General features: G+C 36.8%; 1 protein-coding gene across 6 annotated transcripts in view; it reads right to left on the reverse strand.

Annotated features, from left to right (window-relative positions):
• The window catches only part of synrg (synergin, gamma), a 32,450-nt gene extending 13,958 nt beyond the window's left edge, over positions 1 to 18,492 (reverse strand). For 3 of the 6 annotated variants that reach the window (XM_053507052.1, XM_053507051.1, XM_053507049.1), the window contains exons 1-15: positions 18,432 to 18,492; positions 15,328 to 15,368; positions 13,645 to 13,775; positions 12,401 to 12,528; positions 12,197 to 12,302; positions 11,961 to 12,072; positions 10,671 to 10,970; positions 9,958 to 10,233; positions 8,631 to 8,708; positions 8,347 to 8,543; positions 5,416 to 5,625; positions 5,117 to 5,244; positions 4,467 to 4,585; positions 4,254 to 4,316; positions 2,029 to 2,832 (exon numbers count right to left, since the gene is read on the reverse strand). In XM_053507052.1, coding sequence (XP_053363027.1) covers positions 2,029 to 2,832; positions 4,254 to 4,316; positions 4,467 to 4,585; positions 5,117 to 5,244; positions 5,416 to 5,625; positions 8,347 to 8,543; positions 8,631 to 8,708; positions 9,958 to 10,233; positions 10,671 to 10,970; positions 11,961 to 12,072; positions 12,197 to 12,302; positions 12,401 to 12,528; positions 13,645 to 13,775; positions 15,328 to 15,368; positions 18,432 to 18,466 — 2,728 coding nt within the window. In that variant the 5' untranslated portion in view covers positions 18,467 to 18,492. The remainder of the gene's footprint in view (positions 1 to 2,028; positions 2,833 to 4,253; positions 4,317 to 4,466; positions 4,586 to 5,116; positions 5,245 to 5,415; positions 5,626 to 8,346; positions 8,544 to 8,630; positions 8,709 to 9,957; positions 10,234 to 10,670; positions 10,971 to 11,960; positions 12,073 to 12,196; positions 12,303 to 12,400; positions 12,529 to 13,644; positions 13,776 to 15,327; positions 15,369 to 18,431) is intronic. The other 3 variants (XM_053507050.1, XM_053507054.1, XM_053507053.1) reach the window with 3 other exon arrangements.
• Positions 18,493 to 24,541: the final 6,049 nt, after the last annotated feature.

Here is a 24,541-nt window from a genome sequence, read left to right on the forward strand (position 1 = left end):
CTCTTCAAAGGTTTAGAAGACATCCAGAGCTTAGTGCAGGTGCAGGTAAAATCAATTCTGGACAGTAGTTAAGCAGTGACCAAAAGGTAATGAGTTCAAATCCCAGAACATACAAGCTGCGCTTCTTATCCTGTCTTACTTGCTTTTGATGCAAAGCAACTAACATCAGCCAATGAACAAGTAAATATTTATGCCTGAGCTCTGGATTTGCCCTGTAACCTGACTATATATATTAAAATAAATAAATAAATACATAAATAAAAATGTGTGCATTGTTGTATAGGTTTAGTTATTTTTAGAGCACAGAATTTGTGTCTTCTTATGCAGAGACTAACAAGCCTACTGGAATGAATTAAACACTAGCAGGCTGTGATAGTAAGGCAATGGGGCAATTTTTTTGTTACCTTTAACCCCTTTTCAACAGGCTCAGAAAAGCTATATCTAGACTTATCTCAGCATTTCCTGAATTGGGCTAATATTGTAGTCGAGTTCTAGGTTAATGCATGATGTGATACCTTGCAGGAAAACTACAAGATGAAATAGAGGGTGAGATGCTGGCTAGATGAATGATGATTGACAGAAGAGGGAAAAAAAATCAAAATAAGAGACGTCTTATTACAGCCTATTTGAATTCAAGTGATGAGGTCGACAGTAGAGTGTGCCACTTTCATTGCCAAGAAGTAGTATCAACTTTAAAAAAAAAAAAAAAAAAAAAGGGGGGCTAACGAAAAGATCAAATGTCTCAATTTAAAATAAAACAACATCAAAGTTACTAATAATTTTGGTCTGCTTTATACTGTTTACTGTAACAATAATCTCCTCAATTTAGCCAAATCACAGGTGATACCAGATTACTTTTTACAATTACAAATATTTTGACAAAAGCTAAAAATCCTGCTATAAAGGAAAACCCATGTTTTTAAGATAGGAAAAATATGGGTAGATATTTTCTGTTTGACTAAGTTAATCAGTTAGATAGTGGGTAGATATTTTCTGTATGACTAAGTTAATCAGTTATTGAGACCATTTTTTCAGCATTGCCCTGAATGAACCATTTAAGAAATAAAGGAAATAAATACTGTATATCTGACATTCAGGACAATAATGATTAGTATAGGAAAGTGTGCTCTTAGTCCAATAAAGCATTGTAGTAGTAGTGCATAATGTGAAAAGTTTTATTATTATTTTAAATGGCCAAGACTAAATGAGGCTGCAGACCGGATTGGGCCCTCGAGTTTGTTACACGCTATAGGGGCAAGATTATTTGTGGTCATCTCTGAAAATTCTTCTGCCTAAGTTAACACTTATAAAGAGTCCATAAAATATGGAGAGCTGAATCATCCCCTGAGAGACCAAGGGGTGAAAAAAATACTGTTTTGCGTTTCGACCCAAGAGCTGAACCTGAAACCAAGTATACAAGGAGTTTATTTCCACAATTACGTGCGAAAGGCAGACATTAAAATTCTGACCAGTAGCAGGATTGCAGCTCATTCTAAAAGCAACGAAACTCTGTGATAGAGAAAGGCTGTGCTGTGATACTTTGAATGAAGTTGCAAAACAGAGGATGAGTCACCTGGTTTATTATACCCAATGATGTTAGAGGATTTAAAAGGATTATATTTAGTTTACGCTTTCCAATTATATTTGTTATGTAAAGACCACACTGCTACTTCATCTTAAGATCAAGTTCGATTTACATCTGGAAATCCAGATAAATACTGTCAGTCACTGTTACTAACACTGATAATCTTTAAATATAAGCTTGGGTTTTTCAAAAATGTAAAAATTAATTAATATGTAAACATAAATAAACAAACACTGGGTGTTTGGAATGGAAGGTGATGAATAAAATGTGATAAAATGGTATGTATCGAGCTTCCAATTAGTCAGAAACGTTTAGCCTCTTAAATATAACTACTCCTCCTTTCTCACTGTAAAAAGGCTGTGAAAAGGCCTGACTGAAACAAGGAGTGTGCATCAGAATGTGTAAGTGTGCATCTCACCACAGCAAGCGCACTAATTCCTCACCTGCAGCAGGGGGCTGATGGGAGTTCAGGCCTGGGAGGTCCAATGAACTGTCAGATGCACCGTGCTTTAGCTCTCCAGCCACATCTGATAACTTCATGTCCAGCTGCACAGACAGTGCGTCCTCCGAGTCATCTTTTCCCACGCTGCTGCCCCCAATAGACGGCAGATCCAATGACTTAACTGAAGCGGAGTCTTCCTTGGTCTGTTTGAAGGCAGCCATCTTATCTACCAAGCTTTTCTCTTGAAATTTGGATGACTGAAAGTCAGCAAAGTCATCACTCTCCTTGCTGATCTCATTTGGCTGCTTTCCAGGATTACCAAATGACAAGAAATCGGCAAAGTCATCCTGTACCGCTGCTCCTCCTCCTCCTGATCCTCTCTGAGCTGAGGCAGCTGCCTCAGAAGCAGAAGATGAGGAGGAGGATGAGCCAAAGAGTGCAAAGTCACCAAAGTCATCTGGTTTGGGGCCCGTGGAAGGAAGTAGCAGTGAAGGGGCCACAGAGGAAGAGGAGGAGGAGGAATTGGAAAAGGAAGTGGCTTTAGAGTCGACAGTGGAAGTAGGAACTACAGAGGAAAAGAGGTCCAAGTCTGACATGTTTAGAGGGTTTTTAGGTTGTACCAGGGGTGCTGGATGGGGCTGCGACTGTGAAAGAGAATGAGAAGTGCCGAAAGGAATTGGGAAAGAAGCAGATTGGAATGTCTTGGCCTGGTCTGGAGCGTCTAGTGGAGAAGTACTGTTGGCTGTTTTAAAGTCGGTGAAGCCATCATCAGCACCAATGGACTTGAAATCAGCAAATCCTTCTCCTGAAGTGAGGAAAATAGAAAGAAAAACCATAAAAAGTGTGCTGTGACTGGCACAAAATGGAGCCATTCAAGCCTCCCTTGACCTGATTTATATGATTTCTCAATCCTACAAAGGAAAAAGCAGTTTAATTTCAGCTCTGAAACACATCAGACACTCCAGTTCAACGTTGAAACCACTCAGGGAATTGCTCAGTGTGCAAGTTGACTCATAGAGAATAAAGAATAACCACAAAATAAGCACCTCAAGCCACTCATATATGCAAACATTACATGCACTAAGATGATGATTTAGGATGTTAAGAGGTTATGCCTAACAGAGATTTTGCTCTCTGTGGAAGCATGTAATCTCCATTTGTACCAAGCTTCTCGCACTACATTCTGGAAAAACAGCAGTTCACAAATTATTGGCTGTAGTAAATTGCGATCAAAACAAAATTGCTAGAATGGTGCATAGATAGAGTGGCTCCCTAAAAGCTACAAAAAATACTGAAGAGAAAGGAGGCAGGAAGAAACAAACACTGCTGCCACAGGATTGTGAAAAGAGGCCAACACCACTGTTAACTTACTGGAGCTCTCAGAGTTGCCCCCATTGGATTCTGCTCTAGTAAGATAGAAATACAACCACATATAGGCTGACTCAAATAAACAAGCACTTTAACACAAGGGTACAATATTACATTCAGGAAAAAGGCCCTTACTTATCAAAATTCATTACTGTAGTAATATAAAGTAAACAATAAATAAATACATTCCAAAATCCCAATTAACTATTTATAAGTAAACTAAACTAAACAGGATAGTCTATAAACAGTGTGTGTTTATATGCGCATTATACGCAGTAATCTAGATAACACTACAAAGCATAAAACAAAGTTAAGTGCCAACTTTACCATAACACAGTGGAGTGTGTGAGTACAGTTTGATCACACTGCTGAGTTTTAAACACTTTCTTTTTTAAATGTATGTAACCAAATTTAAACAACTGCATAACAAATTCAAGATTTTCTTTCTTTCTTCCTTGTGGTTAAGTGTACACATTCTGCAGGAATGTCTGATAATGCGTTATACTGTTTTCAAGCAACGACCTACATCTGCCATATGTGTAACAAAACATTTAATCTTACGCAACATATACAAAGTAATCAGACACAGGTTCACATTGGAATTCTATTATAATGATTATTAAAATGACATTTATTTACCAAGGTTGTTCAATCAGATGCTGACTAGCTAATTGTTCAGATGGAGGTGTTTATTTAGATTAAGCTATCAATCATATTACTGGCAGGTTATTAGGCTGTGTGTAAAAGTTACCTATATGTTACAGTTTAAAAAAAAGGTTTATACACTGACCTCAAAGCAAATGTTTAACTATGCATTACATGTTCAAGATTTGCTGTGTAAGAGTGGAAAATGCTTACCAACTGGCTTCCTGTCTGATGGATGCTCTAGCTCTCTGAAGACACTGTATTTGTCTCCAAGATCTGAAATGAACCCCACAAAGATATCATAAATAATTACTTGTGAATAAGAAATAAAGTAACTATTACAATAAATGGTTGCTTGACATTAGGCTTAGAAAGTATACAATGAGGGTGTGTGTGAATCTGCAAATGTAGTATTGTGTCCTATACCTGAGACAGGAGGTGTGGGTTCTGAAGGATGCTCCACTGACAGATGTTTAAACACTGCATACTTATCAGAGGTAGAAGATGATGATGAGCCAGACACTGGAGTCAGCATGGCTGGAATGCTATAACACATACACACACATTATTTAGGTTACAACTAACTTTTTTTTTTTTTTTTTATATATAATTTTCCATTCTGGATCAAACACATTGGAGTCATCACCAACCTCTCCAACTTTAAACTAAGAAATGGCTCTATACAACTCTGGGATTATGAAAAACAGAAAAGCTGCTCTGCCTGCTCCTCTCCTTCTGCTTGTGATAATTGCTTTCTGCCTGATGAACATGGGATCTCTGTTCACAGTTTGGAAATTAGACAAGCTTCTCTGGTGATCATTGAAACCAGTTCATTAGCAAAAATGACGAAGCTTAATCAGTCTTCATGGCGGACAATGACAAGCTATCACAAAGTGGTCAGTATATGACGCACTAAGACTTGCATGAAAAATGAAAAATAATGCAACATGACTGGAAATTTAAAAAAAAGAATCATTCAGACCAGCAATCTAAAATCAGAACAGCAAATTGATAATAAGGAGAAAGACAAAGTTAAATACATTTAACTCTTTATAGAGGGCAAAGAGTGCTGGTACCTGCTTTGAGAGGAAGTCACTGCAGCAAATGTTCCCCCTGTCTCTCCTTGGAAATCTGTGAATGAATCATCTCCAGCTTTTGGAGCCTCCTGAAAATCCTGGAAATCATCATCATCTGCTTTGGTTCCCTAAAATAGAACAACATAAAAGTGCATCAGTGTTCTTTTTCTCAATGTAAACAACTGGTTTAAATTTTTTTTTTAAAAACCTACTGGACAAGTTGATGTTCATAGAGACAAACTTTGAATGATTTAAAACACAACCACAGCCACACATCTGCCTGTATTCAAGTAAGTTACCTGGACAGGAGGAAAGTTGGCGATGAAGCTGTTGGAAGGTTTTGCCATTGAGTTGGAAGTCATGGGCATGACGGCTGGCGTGGCAGGAGCCATTATGGGCTGCTGGTGTGTCAAGACGGCAGGCATAGCCATAGCCATTGCAGGCAAGTTGGGAACTGGAGGGGTGGGGAACTGGCTCAGGATGTCCACGCTCATCGCTGGAAGTCCACTCTGGAACAAAAGACCATCAGAGTTACATCCAACAGCAATCACATTTGTGGGCTCTAAGAGTTGCCAAACTGGAAATTAAATCTTACAGTATGTCATAAAATAAAAAACATGTATTCACTGTTTGACCCAATGCAGAACTGCATTATCCAACATTAATGCTTACATTTCTAATCAGCAAATCTTAAACCTCCTTAAACCACCAGCATACCTCAATCTTTACCAAAGCATAATAAGAGGTTTTCCTAAATTACCGATCCCAAGGGGGCTGCTGTTATATTGTTGCATTTAGGACAAAGAGGTATTTGTTAGGCACTGATTACTCTGCCTGTCTATACAAATAAGCATACACATGCACATACCCTATTTTTAAAAACTGAATAAAGATAATACTGTATCAAAAAAAGAATGGGCATTTCATCAATATAAATTTTGAAAACAATAAAGCAAAATCACACCAGTGTAGAACTTTTGCAGTGTGCAACTTCTTCACATACAATTATTTAAAAAAAAAAATAATAATAATTAAGCTTAAATTAAATGATTCTGCCCTAAATATATAGCATTTTGGATTAACATCAAAGAGAAAATACACATGATTTAAACATTTCAAGTATTTTCATCTGTTTGTCAGGTCAAAACTGGGAGCATCTGGCTGCATGTTTGCGAATATCGAGAAACGGACCAACACCAGAGGCATTTCCATACTCATCTGCGAGGGCGCACTTTATTTGAAAACCCCAAGAGATTAAGTGCTCTGACAAACAGCGCCATTAATGTAGAGCAAACCGTCTTTGGTTGTTAATTTTTTTACTTTGTCGTACTCGTCACATATGGAATGATGGAGGGGAGGGTTAGTAGGTTGGATCCTGTTCCACTGGCTACTACCGCAAGTACATATTCAGATCTGTAGGAAACACCAAAGGCCCTAACCCTGAATGCTTCATGGGAGCCGTATCATGTAAGACTCTGTATTCTGACCCTAGTTTAATACTTGAGATGTGAAAATTTTACTGTGCAGTTAAGTATATGTGACAAATAAAGGATGAATTGAACTTAAACAAAAACATTCCTTTAAAACTTGTCTGCTACAAAGACAAAAAAGGCAAAAAGTCCTTCAGAAAGCCTGGAAAACTATTCAAGACTACACTAAAAATGCAAAGGTCTGGGTCACTGGAACTAAAATATGAAGAAATAAGGGGAGACTTACTACAATGACATACCCTGAGTAAAAAAATGAATACCCTCTACCCCCAAAAAAATAATCCCATGTTCTTTGAAGCCTGAAATGAACACCCTTTTGTTTTTTATCCAGGTGTATTTACACAGTGCAACTTTAACATCCAAGTGAAAGATTTAACTCCAATATGTCAAAAAAAAAAAAAAAAGAATTGATTATTTGGAAAAGAATCACCCCCTCCAAATACTTGAACTTCAGAGTCAGAATTAAGCTAATTACCTTCTTAAACAAAGCTTTAAAAAGAAAATTGTCTTTCAACTGTGATCAATCGTAATCGATTTTATTGGCTCAGCATAAAAAGCTGGAGCATTTCTTTCCCTGGTAGTGTAACTGAAGCAAACGTTTAAGTATGTATGACATGGCACTGTCAAATGATCTCCAGGATAAAGTTGCGCAGAGGCAAAAGACAGGACATTGATATAAAAAAAATTCAAAGGCTTTATCATTGCCAAGGAAGCACAGCGAAGTCAATTATTAAAAAGTGTGAGGTATTTGGTATCACACAGACCCTCCCTGGATCAGGATTTCGCTCCAAACTGTGTGAAAGAGACAGAAGGAAACTTTAGCAAGGCTACCAAGAGACCTGCAGAAACTCTGGAGCAGTTGCAGAAATTTATGACAGAGTGGTCAGTGTGTTCATGTGACAACAATATCACAAATTCTCCAAAAATGTGGCCTGTATTTGTGCAAAAAAAAAAAGGCCTGAGCGACTAAGCTTTGCCAAAAATCACATTAAAGATTTTAAGGCCACATGGAAAAAGGTGTTTTGATCTGGGCATATGAAGAAAATTTTAATTATTTCAACAAGATCAAATGATATGTCTGCCAGAAATCCAATACATCTTACCATCCAAATAACACCTTTCACACAGTAAAGCATGGAAGATGTAATATCCTATTATGGAGATGATGTTCGGCAGCAGGGACTGCACTTGTCAGAATAAAAGAAATGTGGATGGGACAAAATTCTGTCAAATTCTTGAGGAGAGTCTGCTGCCCTCTGTCGGAAAGTTGTCAATGGGAAGGTTTACCTTCCAACATGACAATGACCCAAAGCACAAAGTTGAATGTCCTTGCTTGGCCTAGTCAGAGCGAAGACTCAAACCACATTTAAAACCTTTGGAATGACTTGAAGACTGCAGTCCACAGTCACCATCAAATGTAACTCAACTCAAGCAGCTCTGCAAAGAAAAGTGGGGCAAATATTGCAAACTCTAAATGTGCTTTGTGTGCCACTGAAAGGTGAGTAGCTTCACAGGCAAGTCATTTTAGGAGGAGCTGATATTTTTTCTATTTTTTTCTGAAATGTTAGTGTCATATCTTTCACTTGGATAACTTGGATACAGCTAGATAAAGTAAAAAAAAAAAGGCCTTCTTTTTAGGCTGCAAACCAACAAAATGTCATTATTTTAAATAAGGGGGGTGGTTCTATAGTGATGGCTTTATCAATACTTTTTTTTTTTTAAATCAACTTCATGTTTTACCTGTGCTACTCCAATCAAGGCCAGCACAGTGTACAGTTCCTCTTTTGTCAGCTTGCCCGGTGTGGTACGATTGGCTGAGGCCCAGATCTGACCCAGAGCCTCTCGTGGCAGACCCGATGACATCAGAATGGGGTAAAGTTTGGCTGTATCAATGCCTGCTGGAGTCATTGTAAACTCCAAAACCTTCTTGAACATCTCTGTGCAAAACATAAAGGCATACACAATTTTAAAGAAAGCATATACTTTTCAAAAACAGACTGAGAAAATTGACTCCTTTTAATTACCTGGAATAAGAGAGTCATTGTAGAGCCAGGCTGGCAACAAAGACTGCATTTCTTGCTGAGAATAGACACCAACACCTGCTTGTGGTAAAAGAATGATACAGTGAGATGCCATCAAGTTTTAAACTAAGCATGCTGTTCCCCATGTCTCCTGCTGAGCTCAGCACAGATGTTTTAACTGATGCTATATTTCCCCATGTCTTCAGTAAAACCCACATATTAGAACAAGATATTGATTACACAGCTGTAATAAAGTCAACATGTACATTTACTGTGCATATAAAGAAAAGAAAAAAGCAGCCTCTTCGAACCTGTCTTTGGAATAAGAAGTCACAATGAAAGCAGATACCAGACTTTCACAAAATCATCAAAGACATTAGAAATCAAGCATGCTTCATGTCATTTACAGCAGGTGTGAAAGGTTAGCATTAACCTCACATCACATTATGTTAATTTGTCAAGAGACAAGAGATTATTGATTGGTGAAATCCCTATAAAAGTTGGCAAGCAAGAAAAGGCTAGCAATGCAGAGACAAAGTGCAGTGTGTCAGGTAAAACTCCAGTTGATCTCTAGGGACAGATTTTAATTCTCCGCACTGTTAACCAAGTAGGTGTCAGACGACTCTACTGAGGCCTGGCTTAAGAGAAGAAAACTCAGTGGAGGAAAAAAGTGTTAAGAAACCTTGCAAACTTGCAGTTGGACATTTCACTGAACTGGTATAGTTATGCTTAAGAAAATGAAGTGAGATTTTCAGGACCAAGTAGTGTCTCAAGTCTCAAGTGTCAGCACTTTGTTTTTAACTTGGTAAGTGACAGTAACTGTGCTTTGTCACACTGCATCACACCATCCAATCACTGATTACGCAAGTATAACTGCACACGCAGGGTGTGACCGATCGGCCTAAAAACAGTGTAAGAAACAAGAAAACAATAGATCTTCACTTTGCCAGAAGTGGACAAGGAAAATTTCCCATCAGCCACTGCACCTGACATTCCCTCCACATAAAGCAGGAAGCACCCTTTGAAGTACACCGCGGAATGTAACACAGACACCTTATTGTTTAATTCTTTACCTGAAATTGTGCTCATGCCCCCAAGGATTTGGTTAGTAGAAAATCTGTTTATGTGTTAAATATAATCAAAAGATATGCATGCACTAGTGACTGTGAATAATACGAAAAAAAAAAACCTTGGAAAATGCATCCTCTTAAATAATTTGCAGAAGTACTTTATGATTAGTAGAGCGAGAAAGACTGACAACACAGCTGCAAGTTAAATGACGTCGAGTTTGAATGATAGATGAGATGTACACGAACTGCTCTGCTCTCACCACTAGCATTTGATGCCGGCTGGGGCTGAGCTTCGGCTGTTGTGGGAGCTGGGGAAGCTGTCGGAGGCTCAGGAGTCTTCTCCACAGTAAAGGCAGTGCTGATGTCATCAGAGTACTGGGCCCAGTTGCGAGCTCTGGGGCTACTCTCGAAGTGTACCGATACCTGAGATCTGGGAGTCAGCTCAACCATGGCCTGGCAGGGCTTAAAGTTAACCTGAGCCTTCTTATCAACTGAGAGATCACACGAGGAGAAAAGCTTTTCCTCCAGAGTTGGTCCTAAAGAGCAGGGCAAGGAACTGAAAGGTTTACCACTGGTCCTGAAAGCACCTTCTCTAATTTTATCATTAATACCTCCATGCAAAGGTTAATACTGACTTTATTTGGTCAAACTGGTTGGAAATAATTCCAATGAATTTTGCTAATAAGCAATGTGTAGTTTTAAAAGCTTTGGATTGCTTTTAAACTCTGCAAGATGGAAACGAAGCAACTGATATTACACTATAGCCTAAATGTAGCTTTACACAGCTCTCCTCCAGCTGAATATTTCAACAACGCGTCCACATGTACGTGTTATGATATTTGTGTGTCAAAGTGACATCCTAAGGTTACCTATAAATACAGCTCATGAGTCATAGCAAAGCAGCAATCACATTTCGGTCACTAATGAGAATGAATGATGAGGAAACAAAAACAAAGAATGAGACAGAAGTTACCTTGAAATGTAGATTGGGAGCTGGAGATGACAGAAGAGTGATGAGGGACAGTGAGTGTGGGCAGAGAGGGAGCAAGTGAAAAGGGAAGAGAACTGGAAGAGGGCCGCTGCCCAGTCCCTGCCTCTAAAGGTGTTTTATTGACACCTGAGGAGGGCGAGGAGGAGGAGGGCAATGGAAGGGAGGAACTGGGAAAGGAGGCCTCAATAGGGCCTTGTATAAAGTCAGTAAATTCATCATCATCCTCTGCGAAAGCAGGGGAGGGGGAGTGTGGTGGGACAGAGGAGTGAGATGGCGATGAGTCTGCAAAAACAAACAAAATAGTGAAACAGGCACAACACAGCAAACGTGTTTCATGGAGGAACTACAATGTCACGGAAGACAGGCAGGAGTATTTTTACACATATGTAAGATGTAAATTTCCATTAGACATTTTAATTAAGAAAATAAAAACAAAAAGGCAAGTGAGGACAATAAGTACCAATCAAGCAGAAAACAAATAAGTTTTTTTTTTTGGATCTAAAATAAGACATGCGTCCACTTTGCAGGAAGATCATGAAAACAGAAAATCCAGAGTTATTCAAGTCTGTCTTTAATTAAAATGGTGCATGCACGTACAGTATATTACAAGAGGTTTAGTCATTATAAAATTTCCTGCACTGAACATTGACTGTAAAGGTTGTAACCTTGAACGTGAATACAATGTGAGTAATCAGGAGCAAATTACACAACCTTCGCTCTGTGAAAGAAATGGAGACTCATGATTCTGCAGTCTCACTGAGCTGATTCAAGCTGATATCTTTTAAAGGTATGTTGTATTTAGTAGAAATTGAATTCTTTTCTTACACCAGAACTAGCTGTCTTTAACAAGGACAGTTGCCTTACGGGTCAGGTGAAAGAAAAGGGTTAAGTTTGTACCAAGAACACCATAATTTTGAAACATAACTCGATTTATCTCAGAGCAATGCATTTTTGCACAGAACAAGGGTTGTGGAATTTTATATATTACTCACATTGTACTCATTTATAGGTGACAAACTTCACATGCAGAGCAGGAAGATTTATAATGACCAAGACCTATGGTAATGTACTTATAGGCACCTCAATTTTGATTTTAGACAGAATGATAGGCATTAACTTCTCCATAAACATGTGTCTCTTTAGTCTTCTTTACCTGATAGTACAGGTTATGCAGTGGCAATGCTACTGTCAACCACAAGCTTCTTGTGACAGACATAATCAGGGGGTAAAACATTCTGAGGATGTGCTGACAAGAGCAATTCAGGACTGTACCTGGTTTCTTAGATTGGGAAGATGGAGTGGGATGCATCTTTGCATCTCTACTGAAGCCATCTAAATTTCCTTTAATGGCTTCCAGTGCATCATCTCGACTCTTCTCTCCAGTCTGTACACACAAGAGCAATTTGTTAATTTGTTTTGAGGTTAACAATACGCTTAATTATGTAATTATATAAGGAGTGTCAAAATTAAGTCAATATCTTCTCTATAATGAGGACTTCACGTCTCACTTTGGGTTTGACGCTGCTCAAGAGCCGAAGTTTCTGCTTCTGCTCTTCAAACTGCCTCCTTTTGCGATCTTCCTCTAGCATGCGCTGTTGCTGCTCCAAGCGCTTCCTGTGCACACATACACCCAAAAAACAGAATGAGTGAGGAGCTTTGCAGCATGTTCCAGTTGGACAGTGTAAAAGTTAAGATATAAATAAGAGACTCACTGGTGCTCCTCTGCCATCTGTTTCTGTAGGTCAGCAGGGTACTGTGGTCCTGTGCCCCTCATTCCCATGAACTGCGGTTGACCCATAAACTGCATGCCTGGTGCCTGCATCCCCATGGCCATGCCACCCTGAGAAGCCCGAGAAAAAGAATTAGAATTAAGTCAGTAAGTAATAGAGATGAAGTTATGAATTGCAATTCTCTTGAGAAAGGAATTGCTATTCTGATTCCAGAATCAATATTTTAAAACCTATTACATTTATAATAGAGATGAACCAGTCGATCGCTCAGGGATTCTGTACTGAGAGCAGAAGCTTCAGAGTGGCACAACAGGAATCAAAAATTGCACGCATTAAAAGCCCCCGATCTGTCTTTTTCTCCAAACTCATTACACAAACTTACACTTAGTCTCAAAACACCATGTGCACTAATTAGTCAAAATATCGCATGTATTAGAAGCCCAGCGTGCCAGTGTGAGAAGACGCTCAACCCACACACTCACTTTTGAGTTTTGAGACTTTGAAAGTGTTAGAGGAGCTAAAACATTGCAGTTTCTTTATAATCCTACAGGTAACCGTAGGAAAAGGTATTTACACTTTTTCATCCCAGGTGGTAGGAGTGAATTATTTGTTAGGTTTTAATTGGCATTAGAAATAATAATAATTGTTAATTATTAGTAATAATAATAATAATTGTAAATGTTAAACTCTAGTGTTGGAAGTTATTTTGCATTGCTTAAATCATGTGGTTGGATTGGAAGTGAGAAAAGTGGTGCTTTAAGGAACCTTTAATTTAATTAATCATTAAATCTTTTTTATAAGTTTTAAATTGTAATGAAATCATGTGAAAATGTAAAACTGAATTGGGATAAAATTGTGGTACTCATAAAATCGCAATTTTAATTAAATCAGCACCCAAGCCTCTGCAGTAGTAAAGTGTTCGCCCTATTATCAGGAGATCGCTGGTTCGGTTCCCGGGTGATGCTGTAACCTCTCACAGCCGGAGGTCTCGAGAGAGCTAAATTGGCCAAGCTAATATGCATAAATGTATGATATCTTATGATTATATTATGATGCCACACCAGGTAACCTAGAATGAAATGTGTTGTGTACTGTGTATACATTATATTTCTTTCATTACTAAACATTATTTTACTCTTGTGTTAAAAACTACTATAAAATCATGTAGCAGGAACTCAGTATTAAGAACTTTGGAAAAAGAGAATTCTTCTTGTCTTAATAATAACCTGCATGGCCATTGGGCCGGTAGGCATTGGGGCACCAAAATTCATTCCCATCATGCCTTGCATGTTGGGCTGCATGACCGGAACCATGGGAAATCCCTGTTGTTGTGGCTGTTGCTGCATGGGCATCATTCCTGTCAGGAATCACAAAGTGGATAACAGTCAGAATAATGAATACTTAATATATGACCTACAGTGACAATAATCTGAACAATTGCATATTATGCAAGTATATAAATATTTTCCAAAATTAATTCACACACTCGGCATCCACTTTATTAGGAACACCTGTAAACCTGCACCTGGCAGTGGGTGGGATATATTAGGCAGCAAATGGACATTGTGTGTCTGAAGTTAAAACTTTGGAAGCAGAAACAAATGGACAAGAGTAAGGTTTTTAAGCGACTTTAAAAAAGGTCAAATTGTGATGGCAGAATCAGATCAACTCCAATCTGCAGCTATTGTGAGATGTCCCCAGTATGCAGTGGTCAGAACCTACCAAATGCAGTTCAATAGAAATAGGGAAGAAAAAAAATAAATCACAATCGATAACTGAATTATGGCTGAAACGATTCATCGAGTAACTCAAGTAATTCGATTACGAAAAATGATCAAGGCAAAATCTTCTGCCTCAAAGCTTCTTTTAATTAATTTTAAAAGCTTGCGTCTTGTTTCTGCACAATTATTTGTTTGGCGTGACACAGCGCACTTCCAGATGCAAGCCGCCAGTAAACACCGACAAAGAAGAAGCGCTTACTTTACTCAAAAAGCGGAAGGAGACGCAAACAGTTAGCTGTGTATTGATTTGAGGGAGCGTTCTGTTGCGGGCTGCAAAATGAAAGGGAGCGATAAAAATATCAGTGAGCCAAAGAAGAGAACCGTTAGTTCTGAAAGTTAAGTTTGCACAATTTGGTGTTTTTGTATAATTATTTATTTTAATGTGTGCCTTAGTTTTTTTGATACATAAAGTCATTTGAAATACCTTTTTTGTTTTTGCATCTCAGAAAAGGCTTTAAAATAAGTATGTATAGCACTGTAATGCACTTAACTTACCACAGTCAACTTTAAGCTATTCTTTGTATTGTGAATAATGACAATGTTTATTTTTGAAAAAAATAAAAGTTGATTTTTCTAAACAGAAAAGCAATTAATCTTTGTTTCTCTTACATATTTTACATTGCTGTACTTGATTAATCAATAAAATTTTTGGTAGAACATTCGATTACTAAAATATTCGATAGCTGCAGCCCTAAACTGAATCGATTGTGATTTAATCGAGTTAATGCTGGATCTGATAGGAAAGTGTCAGAACACGGAGGGTATCGCAGCTTGTTGTGTAAGGAGCTGCACGGCTGCTCATAACAGCCTTTTTTTATTCAATACTTTGATTTTATTAATGGCACAGATTTAACTCCAGGCAAATACAGAAAGTCTGGCAAACTTTCAATAAATTCTGTCCAGCCAGTTTTTTGTGATGCTGTGACAAAATCCAGACAGATACAGACAGACAGTACAGACAGAATTTTGTCTGAGACTGATATCTGGTCCTCTAATGTATGAAATGTAAAGATATCATTAAAAGAATGAGATTTAACCAATTTATAGACAAAAAACTTTCTTTTATTTAAATAGTTACAAAAGCAGTTGTAACACACTGTCAGAATGCTTAAACACAACCTATCTTACCTTGTGGTGGTCCAAGTCCCCCTCCAACAGGGTACATGAAACTAGAAAGAGATTAAGAGAAAAAAGATTAGACTTTTGTTGCTATTTTTATGTGAAAACTCACTAAAATGGAAGAAATAAGGGAGAAAGACTGTAAGACTAAAGAGGTTTGTGTGACTAGTCTGTATTTAAGGTTATTTAACAGTTTGGATTGCTTGTGTAACCCTCTTTGATTTTAATGGAACTCTGAAAAACATCTTAGGACATAATGGCCATATGAGGCACGGCTCAGACTACTAATGCTTTGGGGTACTGATCTGAAGGTCAGGAGTTCAAGCTCCAGGACTGTCAAGTTGCCACTGTTGAGCCAATAAGCAAGGCCCTTAACCCTATCTGCCACAGGGGAACTGTATCCTTGTTGACCTGCACTCTGATCCCAGCTTCATAACTGAGATATGTGGGGAAAAAATTAGTTTACTGTGCTGTAAGGTACATGTGACAATTCAATCTTAATATAAACGATAAGGATCTGCTTTTCCTAATGTCCCCTTAATAAGATATCTAAATAATAGATGAAAAACTACAAATATTTATGGTTGGCCATGATTGTAAATACAGAACCATGCACTTATGCCTGTTTCATTGAGCTCCTGTACAAACAGTATAACAAAGTTTATGCCTATGTGAGGTAAAACTGTATGGAATGCCATTATACCTGCTATTGGCCCAGAGCAGCTCAAAGATACACAAGCCAGATTGCAGATTTACAAAGAAGCAGAGATTAACTCTAAAATAAAACCTGCACAGATATCAGGGAGAGGAAAATTTCTAAACATTTGCCAGTTCAATCAGCAAACCTCATCATATTCCTCACTAATATTTTGAAAGGAAAACAAAACATTTAAACTTGCTTACTTAACCCCTTAAAATCCCATGGGCCGTTGATGATTGTAATTGATATGTTTCACCATCTTTATCATTCAGTGATAGTTTTCTGTGAGGACGCTAAAAGAAGGTAAAACATATCAATTCAGTTACATATTGCGATTCTATTGTGTGGCAATTCATGTACCACCACATTGACTTCAAAATCATTCAATATTTTTTTTATTATTTTTATATTTTTGTTTGTTTTTGAGGGGATAGAATGTTGCTGTTCCTATATAATCCTACAGATGGTGCTCTAAACTATTTATACATTGGCAGGAGCAAAAAAAGTTTGTTTAAAATTGTAATAAATTCAGAGAAAATAATTAATATTGATGAGGAATATTTATAAATTGTGACACAGAATCACAACACAAATCACATCAATTGGTTATTGTGATATCAAATTGGACGGTCCCTAATAATTCCTATCCCTATAATTTAATGTGCTTTAAGATAAATGCAAAGAATTATATTAAAGAATTTTATTTAAAGCACATCATACATGACTGTTTACCCACATGGCTTGTTGTGCCTTTCTAATGGTGGTTTGGTTTAGATCAGCTTCAAAAGCACCAGGTTAGCTACAGTCACGCTGATTTTAAAAGAAAATCCAAGGCATGATAAGATACGGCTGGTACAGTTTATTTTCACATTTAAGACAAGTTTTGACTGCAGAAAAAAACTTTCCTAATCTTTACAAAGACCTTTTTCCTGAGTTAGCATGACAAAAGGTGGGGGTTTATGGGTGATCTAGTATTTATATGTTGCTGGACTACTTAGCAGGACATCAGTGTTCAGAATGTATTCATTCTGTTTCACCAAAAAGGATCAGTATTACCAGGGGCTGTGGCGTGTGAAGCTGAACATATATTATTTAAGCCCTTCACCAGAGACTGAAGTTCTGCCAGTAAATAAATAATGAGACAAAACTTTCTGAAAGACAGAGCTGGGTCATTAAAGTGTTTCTGAAATCCTCAGGTGGCAGTGGCACAGCCATGAGGTCTGCAGGTTTATTATTCAACTGAATTGAAGGTCTAATAAATGTAAAATTCTAATAAAACTAATTAAATATCTAAAATAGTTACACTTTTTTACCTAGTGGAATTAATTTATAAAGTGGAAAGTTCAGAAAGTTCAGAATATGGCAAAGAAAAAAAAATATCACAAACAAACGCTTAAACTGTTCAGAAAATGAATTACATTTTAAAAAGGCAAAGGTTGAATTAAATTGAATGCTCTAAAGTCTTTCTGTTCAGGAATAACCCATCACTCAGGTTTCACTGTCCACATTCACAAGGTCAGTGCACACACACAGTATGATCAGGTTACTCAACATGCTGATTAAACTGAAAAACAGCAGTTGTTGGTTTGTAAAATGGTTTATAATTTAATTTTAAGATAATAATTAACAAATATTAGTGTTGACAGAGCTGTGCTTGTAAACCGTTTAAAATCGCCTGATCAGCTCTGAAGGCGTTGGCCAGCTGATGCATAAAGCTTCTTGAACTCATTTACTATTGGTGGAATAGATAAAGTCTCACAGGCATTACCTGACCTAGAACCAGAACCTTCGACAGCCATGAAAATAAACACGTCCATGTACACACTCGTACACACACAACCAGGCTTCCAGAATTACCAAAGAAGAAGTGAAACTGGGTGTAGGAGCACAACAATGTTTTTTTTCCCCACAAGAGCACACAGCCGACTGTCTACGCTGAAGAAACCCAGCAGCTCTGCCTTATTGCACTGATCTAACCCAGGTAATGTGCAGGTGTCAGCTCGCGTGCACGAGAAACACCTGCTCAGCTGTGTGTCGTCATGACTCGGTGTTCTGCCCCAGCATTCACACCCTGCGACTATAATTCACTATTTTAAACATTTCTAGTACAGAAATGAGCGTTTAAACCACACATCTAAACATGTACGCGACAGCTGACATAATGACACTGCTGGTCGCACGCAGCAGAACAATACGCTTAGCCTGTTAGCTTTGCTAAAACTGACAACCAAAAGCTAGCATGCTAAATTAGCCATGGAGCAAAGAGGAACTCACACTAATAAATTGAGCGTCTAACACCAAAACCATATTTAGACGAGTTTACGAATAGATAATTAAACATTTTACCACTTGAATACACAACGTTACATAACAAAAAGGACTAATAAACCGTTTCATTGATGGTTTTCTGTACCTGCCACCTCCCCCTGATCCGGGCCGGAGCGCCATCTTTAATCAGCTCTGTGAAGTGACGTAATGCAGGGCCATTTCCGGGGTCACCTGTAGCGCGTGTATTATTATTATTATTATTATTGTTGTTGTTGTTGTTGATGATGATGATATTGATGATTATGATATTTTTATTTAATACGTATTTCAGTATAAAAACATGCAATAAGTAGACACTTATAATTTTATGACTTAAAGCTATATGTACCAAAATGTTTGCCATTATTATAATTAAATTACTATTGTGTTTCTATCTTTAGATTTTAAATAGACTTTCTTTAAGCATGCCTAGAAGTGAAAATTATGATTTTTCAGTGACCGTATTGTTGATCAATTTGAGGGTGGACTGTCTCAGAGACAAACACTCATTCAAATATTCATCCATTCATTCATTCATTCATCTTCTATACCGCTTATCTTGTGTACAACAGGGTCATGGGGTCCTGGAGCCGATCCCAGGAGACTTTGGACACAAGGCAGGGTACACCCTGGACAGGGACAGGGCACTGGCAGGGCACAAACACTTACAAGCTCATTCATGCAATAAGGACAATTTGGGAACGCCAGTTAATCTGTATTAATCTGCATGTCTTTGGTCTCATTTTTTTTCCGGAGGAAACCCACCAAACATGATTAGAACATGCAAACTCCATGCATATAGAGACAAACAACTATTTAATATACAAATACTACATTCTACTGTTTAGAGAATTATAGTTACAATTAAAAAACAATGATCAAAAATCAACATCAAAATCATGACCAAAATGAAGTCTTCAGCTGTTTGAAGATCTGTTGAAGACAGCTCTGTCATAAATTAAGGGAGTTGATAAGGGGATCTCCATGAAGTGGAGTAGTCATAACAGTAAATGCATTTTTGGGACAATACAGTAAGAACAACTGGAGAATATAACACAACAAAATGGGTTGTGTGTGGTGAGCAGGGCATAATCAGCACTAGTGGCATGGACGTCCCTATGTTATACAAACACAGTGACAGTCCTGTAATTAATAAGTAATACCCATTACTATGCAGTAGCAAGATGACCATGTTTTAAATCTATTGTAAAAATAAGCAAATTTATCTGTCTTACATCTGAAGATTTTTTTTCATAAACAGGAGCAATAATTTATGTATAATTGAAAAACAAAACTGGTTTGTTTTTGCAGTACCTAAAATGTTTATTATAAAGTGACAGTTAGTTGATCCATGACTATAATTTATTTATGTATTTAGCATTAGTGAGGTCAGGCAAGGATGCTGGTTGAGGTGGTCTGGGGCACATTCATTGTTGATTCATTCACATGTCCCCCCTAATCCGAGGGTTGCTTTGATGTAGTTGATGCTGACTCAAATGCAGATTAGTTGCGGCAAAAATGCTGATTACCGATGTAATTTTCCATGAATCTGCTATATTAGCGATTAAATGATTACTTATCTAGTTAACGTTAGCTTGTTTACAATAGCTTGTTGCATACTGCACTGCAACTAACACGACCAACGCCATTTCCCATGCAGTATTTTATTTGTGACGACTTGGAATAATGTTAACTTAACATTAACGGCCACAATTAACATATTGTTTAGCTGTGCATTTACTAAATAAGCACTAATCTACATCCGAACTGACACCACCTAAACGCCAAGTAAGTAAGTAGTTCACCTATTAAGGCAATTTGGCTTTAAGAATGGGTGCTTATGAAAATACTAATGTCACAATATCAATCACAGGCAAAGGAGACAGAAATTATTGAGGGACAGGTAGACTAGGGTCAATTAGATGTACAGTATCAGGTAAGTGTGGTGCTGTTATTGAAGGGATAATGACAGATTTTTTTTTTTATTTTTTTACATAGAGCAGTTACTATAAATTGATTATTTAATAATTGATTTTGTGACAAAACATTACTTATTTTATATATCTTTTTCACAATAACAGTCATATTTAAATTTTATTGTATGTTGCTGGCTTGATCGTTAACAACATAACAAGCAATGCAATAAATAGTTTTTTTTTTTAAATCTGCTTTGTCATTGAACCTGAGAAACACTTTGAAAATAACCATAATGGGGCAGTCTCCATGCTACAATAATAATGATAGAAGCATAGTTTTTCACTGTGGGAAGGTATCTTTACAAGTACAATTTGACTGTATTATTTCTGTTCCCTTCAAAAATTGCTCATGAGAAATTTTATATTTATTGTCCCCCCCTACTGTTAAAGGAAATTTACGCCCATGGTTCTATCTGATAATATAGACCCCCGGATCTTTATCTGTTTCCGAAAGCAAATGCAATTATATCTTTTACCAGCAGATGGCGCCATTACTCTAAAAACTCTTTATTTCAGCTCGGTTAGCCAGGTGAGTATTTTAATTATGTTCGTTAAGGTTTCCCTTCTGAAACAATGCCTCGTTTTTTTGTCATAGTTCGCTTTTGCATATCGCAGTCACTTTAATGTAAATCATTATTATTACTATTATTATTATTATTATTTGCTTTAATAAAAATAATAATCTATCTATCTATCTATCTATCTATCTATCTATCTATCTATCTATCTATCTATCTATCTATCTATCTAAGAACAAGGTGATAGGACTCAGCCAAAATAAATACATATTGTATACATTATTGTGTATTTATATTTTCTGTTGATTACCAGAAACAATGTATACAATGTGTATTCATTTTGTCTGAGTCCTACCACCTTGTTCTCTTGTGAAAACAGACTGAAAGATAAGTATGTTCAGATACAGTGGATTCAGAAATATTCACACTTCTTTATATGTTGCATTGTACTGTGGCTTTAATTTAGAATACAAATAATTGCCATTTGATTTACCCAAAAGTCTACACTAAATTGTTTATGATGATATAGTGGAAACATGTTTGTGATTTTCAAAAACTATAAAAAAAAATTAAATTAATAAATTTCAGACCCTTTATTTAAATAAATAAATAAATAAATAAGTGTCTCATGCATTGCACATTTGACTTTGGAAAGTTAATCCTAATCTTCATGCCAGATCCTATCAAGCTCCATCATATTGTGTCTGTGAACTGATCACATCATCAGGGCCCTCCAGAAGTTTGATGGGCTTTGCCTGGGCCATTCATGGAAATTTAGAGATTTGCAGTGAAGCCAGTCCAGTGTTGTTTTGGCTACATGTTTGGGGTCATTATTATATTGATAGGTGAACTTTTACCCCTTTCTGAGTTGTTCTGGAGGAAGTTTTTTTCCCAGGTTGTTTATGTACTCGTATGCATTTGTCGGTCCCTCAGTTGTTGCTCTTTTCTCTGTCACTACCACAGAGAAAAGCATCAGGGATCTTGTATAGAACATCAGTATATGCATTGTCGCAATGTTCCTAACTCATCCTAACTAATGTTTTCTGTATACAACATAATAATTGGGTTTCAAAGATTAACAACTAAAGCTGCACAGTAAGATCAAGAAAAAAGCTCAGGACAAGGAACCACAAGGAGGAGCAGCTCCCCAAAAATGACCCAAACAGTCAGCCTCAGGGCAGGGTCGTGTGATAAGCTTCAAGCCAGTGTTCAGGCCAGAAAGACATCACACTTTGTAAAAGATTGCTCAAACAGTAGAGAAATATTAAATAATGAATAGCAATATTAAAAGTGGAATGTGGTGAGGATTTATGTCATTTAAAATAGACGTGTAAAAATGAGAAATTTAAATGTTTTAAAATATTGAATTTAAACGTATGTAAAAGTAATAAGAGAGTCAAATTTCCAAAGCTAAATGTATTTACAAAATGCCTGTGCATGTGTGTAGGCAGTCAGACCAGTTCACAGCCAGTGAGCCTTTTGTTGCAGAACATTAGACAGGTCAGGTGAGGGCATAAATGACCATTAACAGCATTTTCCACAAAAAATCATACAAGAAATCGATGTAGTCTTGTACATCAACAACAATCACTTTTTTTGTGTAAAAAAAAAAAACAGTAAAAGCCTTACATACCTTATGTTTTTAGACTGTCCATCCATCTGTCCATTTGTCCATCTGGGCTACTCATTAGCAGTATATCTCAAAAACAATATGAATTCTAATCGTAACTCACCAGACTAGATTTTGGAAGTGATCCAAACAGGGTCATGGTCACACTACGGTCATATGTCAGAAATAGTTTTCCTTACTAGCTGATTAAACTATATTTCATGTGTACTTATGGTATACAGATTACATGACACAGAGGGATTATAGTTGCTTTATGGCGGCTTTTCCTTTTTTTATGTACAGGACAGAGCAAAAGTCATGAGTCACCTTTTTCCTTCATATTAATTTAGTTTTAATTATGTAGATTAAATTAAATATATGATATGTTTTACTGCGACAGGCTGAAAAGTGAAAAAAAGTTCTAAGCTAGAGAACTATTCCTCAGTACTACATAAAAAAATACCAGAAAGTCGGCCTCTTTGGAAGCAAAATATAAAGAAGTAAAGAGGGGAGGCTTAAAACTTTTGCACAGTACTGTATAAAAAGTTTTAATATTCTTATTAGTTTCTATATTTCAATAATAAACTTAATATTAAACCTTACACATGTTAAAAATAAGAATATTACAAAATACAAATATTGCTTATTTTATCACATTAACATGTTGTTTTCCTCTGGTAGTTTCAGTTCCGAAAAAAAAGAAAGAATTATAGTTTTACATTTGTTAAGAATTATTAACATTTTTGTTATTTCCAGGGATAGAGTATTTAGGGTAGTGATGTTCTAGTAATATTACATTTTCAACAAGTTTAAATCTGTGTACATGAAATGCATGGTGCTTTTTACAGTACCTAAGACCTCTAAAACATAACCATCTAATTTATAACCAAATCCTAATATATATATATATATATATATATATATATATATATATATATATATATATATATATATATATATATATATATATATATATATATATATATAGTCTTACAGGGAATTCAATAATTGGCACCTTTCAAGATCTATTGTCTATGCTCACTTCTGTTCAAGAACAATTTGGTTCTTAAATGTCATACAACCACAGTCCTCTGGAACTTATCACACAGACACTTTTAAATGTTATAGAAATGTAAGAAATAATCTCTAAATAGAGGCACAGTTTAAAAGGGACGGGGTAAAGAGCTGGGAGACTCAAGCCACCAGGCAAGATTGATATTTCATTTGTTTCACAGCCCATTCAATTATCTGAATAGGATACATTACATAACTATTAGGATGTGGCAAGGCTGTGAAGGATGCTGTTACCCTACAGAGAACACTGGGTTTAGCTTCAGGCCCCATCTGCATACAGTCAGGCTTCACCAGTGGCTCTCTGACCCAGGTGAACATTAACCCACCTCCCTCTCTGAGCATCTCACCAATCACCATAAATCACTACAGTCTTCACCCGAGCCTCACAACAGCATCAGCATGCCGAATGCTATCTGTCACAAGCCCTTTCTACTGTATGATCAGTCTCCCTGCTGAAAGGGACAGAAAAGACCCAATTCATTTAACCCTCCATTTACAAACACAATGGCCGATAGAAGCTTTCTCATTCTTCACTGTTTCTTGCTTCTACTTGGGGAGGAGAGGGAATAAAGAATTCTTTATTTTTTAGGCGCAAAAATACTTTTTAAACATAATATTTATTCCATTATGCAAGTTAATTAAGGGTATAATAGTTGTCCTCTAACACGAGCAGTGTATGGCTACTGTCTTTCAAATTTATGTGGTTTTTAACAACATGATCAAACCTAATGATCCTATTGTCTACAGCATTAAAGTATCTTTATAAAAGATCAACAGCATAATTGAAAAGTTATGGTCCAGACAGTAAAACCATATATAGATTATAATGAAATATGACTACTGCTGATTTTGAATTCTTAGTTTGCTCTGCTTAATTTCTGTTTCATGAATACAAGTGTAATTTGTTATTTTTATGAAAGACCTTTTAAATACATGCTTTTGGTTAATAAGTGATTTACAACAACAATTCAGTTTCTTGTGAATTATAATATGGCATGTTTTGAAATATAGTTCTCAAGGTACTCTTGGTCATTTAATA

This window comes from Clarias gariepinus, chromosome 11 (genome assembly GCF_024256425.1).
Source record: "Clarias gariepinus isolate MV-2021 ecotype Netherlands chromosome 11, CGAR_prim_01v2, whole genome shotgun sequence".
Lineage (NCBI taxonomy): Eukaryota > Metazoa > Chordata > Actinopteri > Siluriformes > Clariidae > Clarias > Clarias gariepinus.